The sequence below is a fragment of the Heterodontus francisci genome, chromosome 3, assembly GCF_036365525.1.
Source record: "Heterodontus francisci isolate sHetFra1 chromosome 3, sHetFra1.hap1, whole genome shotgun sequence".
Taxonomy (NCBI): domain Eukaryota; kingdom Metazoa; phylum Chordata; class Chondrichthyes; order Heterodontiformes; family Heterodontidae; genus Heterodontus; species Heterodontus francisci.
The window spans coordinates 132,730,456-132,743,878 of NC_090373.1; the positions used below are offsets into that span (position 1 = coordinate 132,730,456).

The 13,423-nt window shown below is 45.2% G+C and overlaps 1 protein-coding gene across 11 annotated transcripts in view; it reads right to left on the reverse strand.

Annotated features, from left to right (window-relative positions):
• The window catches only part of LOC137360749 (fibrocystin-like), a 604,145-nt gene that overhangs the window by 320,167 nt on the left and 270,555 nt on the right, over positions 1–13,423 (reverse strand). For all 11 annotated transcript variants that reach the window (XM_068026018.1, XM_068026015.1, XM_068026020.1 and 8 more), the window contains one exon: positions 1,189–1,401. In XM_068026018.1, coding sequence (XP_067882119.1) covers positions 1,189–1,401 — 213 coding nt within the window. The remainder of the gene's footprint in view (positions 1–1,188; positions 1,402–13,423) is intronic.

The following is a 13,423-nucleotide window of genomic DNA, read 5'->3' on the forward strand; positions in this document are numbered from 1 at the left end:
CACTAGCATGCAAAAGCAATTCACACATGCAAATAGAGACAGAAAAGAGCAGAAGAGAAATAAAGTGAAAAAATTTGAGGTAATATCTGAAGAGTTCCTTCGAGTTCACTGTAGAGTCCTTGATTGTAAGTAGATCTTGCTTTTCTTTGGGGCCCAGTATTCTTCATAAACCTTGCTCGCTGTAGGAGACTTTTCTCCCTTGGGGTTCATGTGCCTTCAATGGATTCAGAGGCTTGTGAGAAAGAGATGGAAGCAGACAGGAGACATATTCTCAGTCCAGGAGCAAACAGCCTTTCTCAGTTCAAACTTTCTGTGGCTAGTTCAAAAGACCCCTGGAACAGCCAGTTAGTCATGTGACCAGCTGGACCAACCAGTCCTGGCCCCTGTGGATTGCATCACCCCAGCAGGCGCTGGAATGTGCTTCCCCACCCCCTCACTGTCCGGTGATCAACATCTATTGTGGGTTGAATTTATCAGTGAGTGGTCCTTCGTCTACACAAGCACCGTCTGTTAATATGCAAATATCTTTTCCAGCCACGGCTGATCTGTTTAACAAGTCATTTTCTCGCTCCAGTAACAGTTTAAAATCAGTGTTCATGACAAAATTAATGTGCCTCGTTCTTAGCACATCGGGGCCTAGCATGACATGAGGCATAATGGAATCACGCTGATGAAGAATGTACGATGACTGGGAAAGCGCATTTCACAGAAAAGCTCTATTCAGGAAGGCAGAATAATATCAAGGAAGTGAATGGAGAATTTCTACCAACTTGAGCTATATGCACTGCAAGTAGAATTCAAATATTCTCATCATCAAACTTGTGTTTGTTTATTCCATTTTTCATTTTAATATGAAATATGAGTCAAAGCAGCAGGACTCAGAAGGATTTAGGGTGATGACAGAAAGAGAAATTCTATAAATCTTTGGAAAAGATCCTCGATCTCAACTTTTACAGAAATCCTGATTGCTGTTCTGACATAAGGACATTTAAATGGAGAAAAGTATATTTGGATATGTGAGGTTATTTAGTGTTCAACATGCATTCAATCTCAATAACAATGTTGGCATGACATCACACTAGTCGGATCTGCTTACCTCATTACAATGAGTCTCTGTCTACCAGTAATACTGAATCAACCACAGGAAGCTTGATTTGCTTGGAACTGACCACTGAAATGGTAACTTACCATGCAGCGAAAGGGTGGCATTACGAACGGCTAGAAACTTGACTCCATATGGCAAACTTTCGGGAGTGTGAATGCTTCCATAGAGGATAATCTCTGCCTTGGCTCCAAATGGTGTATTGGGTGTGCCAATCTGTAGCTCTCCTTCATCTGACACCAAGATGTAATGGGCCTGGAGTTTGATGGGTTCATTGTCGAGAAAGATTAACTTCCCACCTACAAATGGAAACAGATCGCATTGCTTTGTCAGAATAAAATAATTAGAGTTTGTCACAGAATCACATGATAATCAAACCAAGAGAATCTGATTCAACCCAAACTGAGTCAATCCAAGAGATAGTTAAAAACAGATCTAGCAACCATTCCAAAACATACTAGTGGGACACAGCAGTGTAAGAGCAGCAGAAGTACCTTCTATAGATACAGGTGAATACCACTAGAATATTACAAGATCATTAGGGTGTGTCATTTGGTTTAACTATCTCGCCATCTCACTATGGGCCGAATTTTCATTCAGGGTTTTGGAACCCGACATGGGGGCTAGTTCCAGGTCCTGACTCTTCATGGTGTGTTATAAACATGCCCACTGCTATTTTCAAATGGGAAGGCAATTAAAAGCTAGGGAGCAGACTCGCTGTCAAATCAGGGACAGTGAGTGGTCTCCCGACGAGGTGGGAGCTGCCGATCTGAAGATGGAGAGGGGGAGAAGGCCAGATAAGTTACTTTGATTTTTAAAACAGCCTGGAGGGGCAGTTGTGGCCCGGTGGCAATTACAGGTGCGGGGGACAGAGGTAGGGGGTCCCTCATGTAAACAACCATGGTTCCACCCCCTTTTCCTGCCCTGAGTTCACCACGTTGGCCTGGACATGGTCCAGGCTAATTTGGGCATCCCAGTTGGCATGGGAACAGGATCTTAACAGGCCCCTTAATTAAATTAATTTGATGATAATTGGCTACCCGTTGCTTGCCAGCAGTCAGCCAATCCAAACCCAAACTGGACTCTTTGCAAATGAGATCATGGTGAGGAACTGATTAAAATTCAGCCCTATGTGTCATTTGTACACCTACACTCTGGAACTTATGTTCCCTCCCACTCTCTTAGTTTCTTAGTTCTTCTACCTAAGAACTCAAAAATGGGCCAAGCTTTACCAGCATGCTTCACAAGGCCAAAAGACTTTTTCCAAAATAAACTGTACTGCTGAATTCTGCAAGTTGTCTTTCACAGATAAGAGAGGCCTTGGACAGGCAAGACCCTCTCTGACTGTTAATTTCTCAATAGACCCTGGTGAAACACTTTGGGCTAGATTATCAAAGCCCATTGGGAGCAAAAGTAGGTGTGCACTCAATTTGAAGATTGCGTTCTTGGAGGTCGGCACCAGGTCCTGCTGCCTCCAAAATGTGAAACTATTTTTAAAGAGACAGCAGGAGGAAGGGAACAGTAAGTCCACGTGCCTCTAATTAATCACTTGTTGAGCTCATTAACAGGCTTTTCAGGAGCAGTCTGTGATTTTCAAAGAGAAGGCACAGGGACAATGCCATGTCTGGAGCACTGCAGGGTGTAGAAGACATGAACAATGTGAAGGGCTGTGAGGGCTATGGGAAGGGTTGATTATCATGATGCAGAGGCACAAAATAAAGCTCAGCTGCTCCAAAAGAGCCACAGGGTAGCCATTGATGCAGTTGTAAGACTTCCTCACCTCAGTGGTGAGTGGTAGGAACCTGAAGAGGGACGTGAGGCCACTGACACCATATGGGCATCTGGGTTGGCAGAAGAAGGCCTGTTGAATGCATAAAGCCCAGCTGAGAGAGTTCAAATGGGAACAGGCTACTCTGCCATTGGATAGAGCAGCCAGGATGAGTTTCAGCAAATGCAACCTTCTGGACAGCAGGAAGCCAGAGGAGCACAGTAGGGGCTGCAAGGGGAAGAAGGTGCTTCACAAGACATCGGGTCTACTGCCCAAGAGTCAACCTGCAAATGACAGAGCGCCAGTGCTGTAGGAGGCTGTGCCTATTCAGGCAGATGGTCTCGGATATTTGTGCAATGATCCAAAATGACCAGAGGCATTGCGACCCCAAGGCAGTCCCTTATCTGCAGCCATCAAGGTATCCGTCGTCCTGAATTTCTACTCAAGTGGGTCATTCTAGGGATCATCTGCGGACCTAGGTGGTATCTCGCAGTCGGCAACTCATCATGCCATCAGGCAGGTCATGGATGCCATATTCAGGAGGATGGGTGACTACATCCACTTTGACATAGCTGGCCCTGCAGACACAGAGGCCTTTGGGTTGCGCCTCCATCGATGGATTCCCCCGGGTGCAGGGCATCATCAATTACACCCAAATAGCCATCAAGGCACCAGTGACCAGCCAGTGAAATCCATCAAAGGGAAGGGCTTCCACTTCCTCAACATCTATCTGGTCTGCGACCACAAGAGTTTCTTCTATGTGTGCACTTGCTTTCCTGGAAGCTGCTTTGACTCCTACATCCTCTGCCAGTCCAGGCTGGCTCAGATCTTCACTCCATCCCCCAAAGTGTGTGGATGAATCCAAGGGGACAAAGGAAATCCCTTGATGAGATGGCTAATGACCTCTCTATGGGAACCCCAGACAGAGGCACAGAGGTGATACAACCAACAACACCTGCTTAGCAGGCCAATCATTGAGCAGGCCATTGGACTTTTGAAGATGTGATTCCTGTGTCCTCCAATACCCTTCTGAAAGGGTCTCGGTCATTGTGATAGTCTGCTGCACTCTCCATAACATGGCCCTCCAGAGAGGTGTGGAAGTTGAGGACAGTGAAGCCCTGGAAGGAGACAGTTCATTAGGCGAGGAGTAGGAGGTAAAAGAGGAGGTGGAGCAGGAAACGGAAGGGGATAACATTGAACAGAGAGGTGGCTCTGCTGCACAATGGAGTGGCCTCCTCCTGCCACCCTCTGGGAAGAGGACCTCCCTCCTTTCCCTCATGGTCTGCAGCATTAGTTCCAGGTCAGCATCGATGAAGTGAGGGCCTGCCCTGCCCCTAGTGCCAGGCCTACAACTCCCTTGAGACATCTCGCTTCCCTCTGGTGCTGTGGAAGGCTTTAGCACAAATTGCAGATCTCTCCCTCAGGACAACCAGCAGCCTCAGTGATGGCTGCCGGGGGGAGTCTAAATGTGTCCCACACTTTATCTGACCTAGCTCCATTCCCAGCTCCTCTAAGTGACCCGTCGCCATACCAATCAAGAGCTTACCCATTTGAAAATCTGAACGTGAATCAGTTTCCCATTGGAGCTCTGTTTTTGACCCCGTCATGCCCAGTAAAGACATGTCCTATTCATAACTTTAAACATGGACTATGTTCAGCATAGAATCTTCTGGAGCTGAATTTTTAAAAAATGAAAACAATGGACATTAAAATGCTGCAATTAGATGGCTGCCGAGGGCCAGGTGACTTTTGCAATTAAATGACCATGGGTGGAGTGCCTCCCTTAAATGGGCATAGCAAGATGAAACCATTTATGGAATTCACACATCCTATTGTTTGTGATTCTACCCAAAACTTACTATCAATGGACTCCTAGACTCACTGGGCTGGATTCTGTGTTGCTGCCGCCAAGTACGGCAGTGGCAGTAAAAGATGGCGGCCCGCATGCACGACTTTCACTCCGCAGAGCCACCGGGATCTTAAATGCGGCGCCTCATTAACATGGCCAGGGCGAACCGCCCAGCCAGTGGTGTGGAGAGGGCAGGCGAGTCATCCCGGCAACGACGTCCAGTGCCACTGCACAGGTATCAGCACCATTTATAAAGGGCTTTCAACCCTTCAGTTACAGTTAAAGTTTTAAAGTGACAGGATTTCTAATAAATTAAAATAAAGTTTTAGTCATACTTCCAATTCCCTCTCCCCACTCCATGAATAATCTGTTCATTATTTGTCCTGTGCCCCCCAAAAGGTAAATATTCTATAACGACCTTTCCCCCCGAACTTTCTTTCCTTTAACCTTAAACCCCTTCCCACCATCCCCTCAACCAATCACATTTGTTTTTGCCACTTCCCCCTACCCGCGCCCCCACACTGAGAAACCTACCTCCTCCCTGCTCCCCACAGGTGGTGCGCCTCGTTTCCCCGGACGGGGATTCAAAGGTGCAGCAGTGCCAGCCACCCAGATGAAGATCATGGCGACACTTCAAGAGGCAACAGGAAAGTCATTAATGCAGCTAAGTAAATTAATTTGACTTTCCTGTTGGTCTCCAAGCCTGTTCCTTTTGAGTCAACCGGCAGAGAAAACCAACCTCCTGGTAATGGGACTACAAGCAACTAACTTCATGGCCTGCTGAAAATCCACCTCCTCAAAAGAATCCTGCAATTACTTCAATATATGACTCCAGCTATCGAATTCCCCTCACTACACCTCAGGAGTGAAAACACCTTCTTCACCAAGCCTGCAAAGCATGCCTTTTCCCCAAGATGAGCCAAATCACGTGACTTACAAACTATTCCTTTGCTTGTAATTTGTAAAGTGCACTATCCTTTTTAACGGCTTTCTTTCTCGTATGTGTGATGAGTGGTGAGTGAGTAATGTAGCGTCACACTTCCAGGGTGAACATGTGAATAAAATAATCCTCTTTATTTTAACCCATGAAAAGTGTGGTGCTGGTTGTTCAAATTGGCCGTTTACTCAGGGGTTGAGAAACACAAACATCTTTCTTGTCAAAAACACAGTGATTACGGATAGCAAAGGGAACTGGGGTTTCAGTTCTCTATCAATCATAAGATCATAAGATCATAAGAACTAGGAGCAGGAGTAGGCCGTCCGGACCCTAGAGCCTGCTCCGCCATTCAATAAGATCATGGCTGATCTTTTCGTGGACTCAGATCCACTTACCTGCGCTCTCACCGTATCAATTCTGTCCATAACAGACCCAAAACTAAACCCCACTCCTGTTTACTGCCTCCGTGACAAAAATCTAGCCCTTTATGTTTCAACAGTCTGAGACTGGATAGCCATTATGAACAGCTCTAAGCATAAATCTGATAACAGTCAAATACTAGCAAGGATGTCTCTGAGGATGGTATTCGAGGGAGTTATGGAACTGGCTATGGGAAACGGAAAGAGATAAGGAAAGCAGTCCTGAAGATGCTGTACATGCAAAAGGCTACAGCAGACCACGGAAAGTGGAAGGTAACTTAAAGATGGGCTTTTACCCAATCGTTTAAACAATGAACTCAATGCACCATTGGACATTTTGCATTAAGAACTTTTATAGGACAATAAGGTCCAGTCAATATGGAAATATATGATGAAGGAATAATCTGGACTGCAATCAGAAGGAGGTGGTATGGCCAGTCGTCTCACCCACAGGAACCTACAGTCAACATGGACTGATAATTTCTCATAAATCTCAAGTACGAATCATAAACCTGTAGATTCCAGGAATAGGATCTTACATCTACTGTGTTCTATTAATATCAAGGTCTCTGAAACCTTACCCATTACATTCAATGTTTCCTCTTTTCTCATTGTGTAGAAATGGGTATGGAATGCACCCATTTTTGAAACAAGAGCTTTCTGTCAGTTCAAACACTGTCTCTAAAATTTAAAACTCCCCAAGTTGGCCACAGGGTAGTCACATGACTGGTATAATCACTTCTGGCTTCGTGTATTGGGTGGGTCAGGGGATAGCTTCTTTGTTCTAAGCACTGTCTATTACTCCTCCATGGACAGTGTTTTTAACTTATCCCAAGTTACTTCACCCTGGCTTGGAGAGATACTAGCTTCAGTTGTAGACATGTTAGTATGCAATCACACACAACCACAAGAAAACCTGTATTAATCTTGCTCTTTTTTGATTGGGAACAATATGGTTTCCCAATTCCACTTTCTCTCATTTGTCTGTGGGTAAAATTCAGGATGCTAGCACCCAAATTTCTGTTACAACTAGGTGAGAAAGGTGTCTAGCGTCCCGTTCAGCCTTCACCTGGTCTTACTGTAACAGGGTTTAATTTTAAACATACTGTATTTTTAGCTCCCCCTTGGTGAATCCTTATTCACCGCTTTCCAATTATAAAGTAAAGAAACTAGCACAAACAGGCTTTCTTAGTTTAAAGAAGAAAGGTGAAATTTTATTAAACTTAAACTCTAATTCGGTTAACGCCTACGGTTACACGATGCACCCCCACTAGCATGCATACGCGATACACGTGCAGATAAGGACAGAAAAGGGAAGAAAAAGATAAAGTGGAAAGGTTTGAGGCACTATCTGAAGAGTTGTTACAGTTCTTCAAGCCCACTGTAGAATCTTTGCTTGTAGGTAATTCTTGCTTTTCGTTGGGGCCCAGTATTCGTCTTAAACCTTGCTCACTGTAGGAGACTTTTCTCTCTCTTGGGGTTCACATTGTCTTCAGTGGTTTTGGGGTACCATGAGAAAGAAATGGGAGCAGACAGGAGGAGAGGTGGTCTTTTCCAATCCAGGAGCCAAGAGCTTTCTGTCAGTTCAAACACTGTCTCTACAATTTAAAACTCCCCAAGTTGGCCAGCAGGGTAGCCATGTGACTGGGATAACCATTTATGGCTTTGTGTAATGGGTGGATCAGGGGATAGCTCCTTTGTTCTAAGCACTGTCTATTACTATGCAAAAATGTCCTTCCAGCAAGGGGCTTGACAATTCCTTGTAACAGGACTTCTCTTCTTCCCAGCAACAATTTGAAATTCAATGTCCATGTGGCAAAATTAATGTGCCTCATTCTTGGCAGGTGGGGGCCTGTATGAAAGTGTCCTGTTGCAAAATTAGAGAGATCATAAAAATTGTCTGTTAAAGATAAATGGTGGGCCAATGTTTATATGCTAGAGGAAACCAAATTAAGTTGATCAGTCTGGATATATGCGTTAGGGTGCAGCTAGATAGAATATCTGCCCAGTGGGTTGGGCCAACTGAATAACCCTGAGTGACAAAGTCATATGTGTCTGGCTTGTCACTGTACAATGCAGGGCTGATCTTGTGGTCCCATTTTCCGAGTGGGGAGCCTTGCTCAAAGGGAGTGCAGGTTGGAGCTCCAGCCATAACACCGAATCCATGATTCTGTAACCCATGCTCCCTGCAGGGGACTGAGACTAAATGCTTTAGCTCATTCAGAGAACCAGTATGATGAGTTGTAAAGCTAGCTTCTATGCTATTCTATGTTTGAACCTGGTATCAGCCATAATTCCAGCCTAACTTTGGTGGATGATTGGCAGAAATGCTACAGAAAGGGCATAAATGTATTACTTCACACTTCTCTAGATTGAATTCCATTTGCCACTTTTCCGCCCACTCAACCAAACCATTGATATCATTTGGAGTCTACAGTTATCCTTTTCACTATCAACTGCGCGGCCAATTTTTGCGGTCATCTGCTCATTTCCGAATTTCCATATTTAAGTCCATATCATTAATATATACCATAAACAGCAAGGGAACCAACACTGATCCCTGTGGAAACCTCCTTCCATTCGCAAAAATATCCATCAACTATTACCCTTTGTTTCCTGTCACTGAGCCAACTTTGGATCCAACTCGCCACATTCCCCTGTATTCATAGGCATAGAGTCATAGAGTCGTACAGCATAGAAACAGGCCCTTCGGCCCACCGATTCCATGGCCTTTTACTTTTCTGACCAGTCTGCCATGTGGGATCTTGTCAAATGCCTTACTAAAATCCATGTAGACAACATCCATGGCACTACCGTCATCAATTCTCCTTGTTACTTCTTCAAAAATTTCAATTAAGTTAGTAAGATATGACCTTCCTTAACAAATCCATGCTGACTATCCCTGATCAATCCGTGCGCTTCTGAGTGGCAGTTTATCCTATCTTTCAGAATTGATTCTAATAATTTGTCCACTGATGTCAGACTGACTGGCCTATACTTATTTGGCCTATCCCTCGCAACCTTTTTAAACAATGGTACACTGTTCACAGACCTCCAATCCTCTGGTACCTCAACTATATCTAGTGAGGATTGGAAGATGATCCTCAGGAGCATCGCTGTTTCCTCCCTGGCTTCCTTTAACAGCCTGGGATACAATCTAACCTTTCAGGACTGAGATGAGGAGAGATTTCTTCACCCAGAGAGTGGTGAGCCTGTGGAATTCGCTACCACAGAAAGCAGTTGCGGCCAAAACATTATATGCCTTCAAGAAGGAGTCAGATATAGCTCTTGGGTCTAAATGCATCAAAGGGTATGGGGCAAAAGCAGGAACAGGCTACTGAGTTGGATGATCTGCCATGATCATAATGTATGGCGGAGCAGGCTCGAAGGGCCGAATGGCCTACTCCTGCTCCTATTTTTTATGATTCTATGGTTCTATCTGGCACTGGTGATTTATCCACTTTCAAGATGTCAGACCCTCTCATACCTCCTCTCTCATTATGCCTATCATATCTAATATTTCACACTCCTCTTTAACTACAATGTCTACATCATCCTTCCCCTTTGAGAAGACAGAGACAAAGTACTCATTAAGAGCCCTGCCTACATTTTCTGCATCCATGCATAAGTTACCTTGTAAATCTCTGATAGGCCCTACCATTTTCTTAGTTATCCCCTTGCTCTTAATATAGTGATTAAACATATTTGGGTTTTCTTTGATTTTACTTGCCAATGCTTTTTCATGTCCTCTCTTTGCTTGCCTAATTTCCCTTTTTACTTCACCCCTGCACTTTCTATACTCTTCTAGGATTTCTAAAGTATTAAGTTTTTTGTGACTGTCATAAACTTTCTTTTACTGCTTTATCATACCCTGTATGCTTCTAGATAACCAGGGGGCTCTAGATTTGGCAGTACCACCCTTCTTCTTTGTCGGGGCATGTCTACACTGTACCCGTAGAACCTTCCACTGGTTTGCCACTGAATTTCCTTCAAGTAGCTGTAACCAGTTCACTTTCACCAGATCACCTCTCAGATTCGTAAAATTTGCTTTCCCCCAATTTAGAACTTTTACTCCTGCTTTATCTTTGTCATTTTCCATGATTATGCCAAAACTTGCTGTATTATGGTCACTATCTCCAAAATGGTCACCACTGTTACTTCATCCACTTGCCCAGCTTCATTACCAAAGACGAAATCTAGAATTGCACCCCCTCTCATTGGGCTTGTTACGTGCTGGCTAAAAAAGTTCTCTTGAATGCAGTTCAAGAATTTTCTGCCCTCTGTACCCTTCACACTGTTTGTATCCCAGTTAATTTTAGGGTAGTTAAAATCCCCAACTATTATTGCCCAATTGTTTTTGCACTCAGAAGATTGCCTACATATTTGTTCTTCTATCTCCCTCCCATGATTTGGGGGTCTATAGTATACTCCTAGTAGTCTGGCTGCCCCTTTTTTATTTCTGAGCTCAACCCTCATTTGATGATTCAGTTAGCATATTATCCCTCCCCACAGCTGTAACTGATTTTTTAACCAATAATGCTATACCCCCCTCCTTTTTTATCCCCCTCTATCCTGCCTGAAAAGTCTATTTCCAAGGATGTTGAGCTGCCATTTTTGCCCCTTTTTAAGCCAAGTTTCCATTATCGGAATGTTATCATGCTGTCATGTGTGTACCTGTGCCTTCAACTCATCGGCTTTATTTGCTATACTCCTTGCATTTAAATAAATACCTTTTAAGACTGCCGAATTCCTGTGCTGCACACTTTTTAACCTTTGCTTCTTCTGTCTTTCAGAGTCACTCACTAATTTTCTGCCTGCAGTTCCCTGCGCTGAATTTGTCCTATCTGAAACTGCCCTCAGGTTCCCATCCCCCTGCCAATATAGCTTAAACCAACCCCAACAGCACTAGCAAACTTCCCACAAGGATATTCATCCCGGTCCTGTTCAGGTGTAGACTGCCCGGCTTGTACCGGTCCCACCTTCCCCAGAACCGGTCCCAATGCCCCAGAAATCTGAAGCCCTCCCTCCTGCACGCATTCATCTGGTGTATTCTCCTATTTCTATACTCAGTAACACGTGGCCTTGGCAGTAATCTGGAGATTACTACCTTTGAGGTCCTGCTTGCTAATCTCTTTCCTACCTCCCTAAACTCAGCCTGCAGGACCTCATCCCTCTTCTACCTATATCGTCGGTACCAATGTGGACCACAACGTCTGGCTGTGCACCACTGCCTTCCAGAATACTCTGTAGCCGCTCGGTGATATATATAACCCTTGCACCAAGGAGGCAACATACTATCCTGGAATCACATCTGCAACCACAGAAACACCTGTCTGTTCCCCTCACTATAGAATCCGCTACCACTATTGCTCTCCTGTCTTTTCACATCTCTCACTGCACAACTGAGCCACCCGTGGTGCTCTGGTCATGACTCTTGCTGCACTCTCCAGAGGGACCCTCTTTCCCATTGGTACTCAGAACTAAATACCAGTTAGAAAGAGTACTCCTGTACTACCTGCCTTGCCCTTCTTGTCCGTCTGGCAGCCACCCAGTCCCTCTCTGCTTGCGCTCTCCTAAGCTGCGGGGTGACCACCTCCAGAAATGTGCTATCCACGTATCTCTCATCCTTGTGAATGCACCTCAGTGACACCAGCTGCTCCTCAAGTTCTGAGGTTCAGCGCTCGGACTTTTGCATTTGATGGCACTTCCTGCACATGTAGTTGTCCAGGACATGAGTTGGGTCCTGGAGTCCTCACATAGCACAGGAAGTGAATTTGACAGGTGTGAGCAGCCCTGCCATGCCTTGAATTATTTATTTACTGCACTAAAATAGGAAGTTAAAAAAACACAATAAAATGGCTATCAATCGAGCAAACAAATGAGTAAACACTGGTATTTTAGCTTCTACTTAGTAGATAGGCTTAAATGATAGAGAAAAATAAAAATCAGCAGAAAAAAGAAAATAAGGAAGAAAAAACCCACCAGATACTCACCGACTAGCTCCCTGTACCTCGCTGTTCTCTCTCCCTTCTCACGCTGTTTGTAGCTCCGAAGTCTCACCCAGCCAATCACCTAACTGCTTCCCTGTGATGTCACACTTACCTCATCTACCTTACCACTCCTAATATACCCTACCAATACTAAAATTTTACCAATAGTAGGATTAACCTCAGTAATAAACCTTACTGTTTTAAAATAAAACAGAACAGTAGACTCACCAGCTTTTCGCTTCTGCTTGTGTGCCTTAAATAATTATGATAGTTACATAAATTTTTTTTTTCTAATTTGCAGCTATTTACTCACACACCCCACAGTAATGTACTAACCTAACTATTTACAGAGACCCCTTAACAGCAGTTACTCACCAACCAATCATCTTACAGCTTTCCTGTGATGTCAGTGTTTGAATTTTTTTCAAACTCAGCCAACGCGGCACAGTGGCCCAGTGGTTAGCACCGCAGCCTCACTGCTCCAGCGACCCGGGTTCAATTCTGGGTACTGCCTGTGTGGAGTTTGCAAGTTCTCCCTGTGTCTGCGTGGGTTTCCTCCGGGTGCTCCGGTTTCCTCCCACATGCCAAAAGACTTGCAGGTTGATAGGTTAATTGGCCATTATAAATTGCCCCTAGTATAGGTAGGTGGTAGGGGAATATAGGGACAGGTGGGGATGTGGTAGGAATATGGAATTAGTGTAGGATTAGTATAAATGGGTGGTTGATGGTCGGCACGGACTCGGTGGGCCGAAGGGCCTGTTTCAGTGCTGTATCTCTAAATGAAACTAAACTAAATTCTGAAGAAATTCCAGTCTCTCAGCTCCTGAAGGTTAGTGCAGGCCCAGTGCCTGGCACTGTATTTATTCTCTCCCGGGTCTAGCTGTTTCCTCGCAGGTCCGGTTCCAGCCTCTCAGCTCCCGAAGGTTAGTGCAGGCCCAGGGCCTGGCGCTGTATTTATTCTCTCCTGGGTCTATCTGCTTCCTCGCAGGTCCGGTTCCAGCCTCTCAGCTCCCGAAGGTTAGTGCAGGCCCAGGGCCTGGCGCTGTATTTATTCTCTCCCGGGTCTAGCTGTTTCCTCGCAGGTCCGGTTGCAGCCTCTCAGCTCCCGAAGGTTAGTGCAGGCCCAGGGCCTGGCGCTGTATTTATTCTCTCCCGGGTCTAGCTGTTTCCTCGCAGGTCCGGTTGCAGCCTCTCAGCTCCCGAAGGTTAGTGCAGGCCCAGTGCCTGGCGCTGTATTTATTCTCTCCCGGGTCTATCTGTTTCCTCGCAGGTCCGGTTGCAGCCTCTCAGCTCCCGAAGGTTAGTGCAGGCCCAGTGCCTGGCGCTGTATTTATTCACTCCCGGGTCTAGCTGCTACC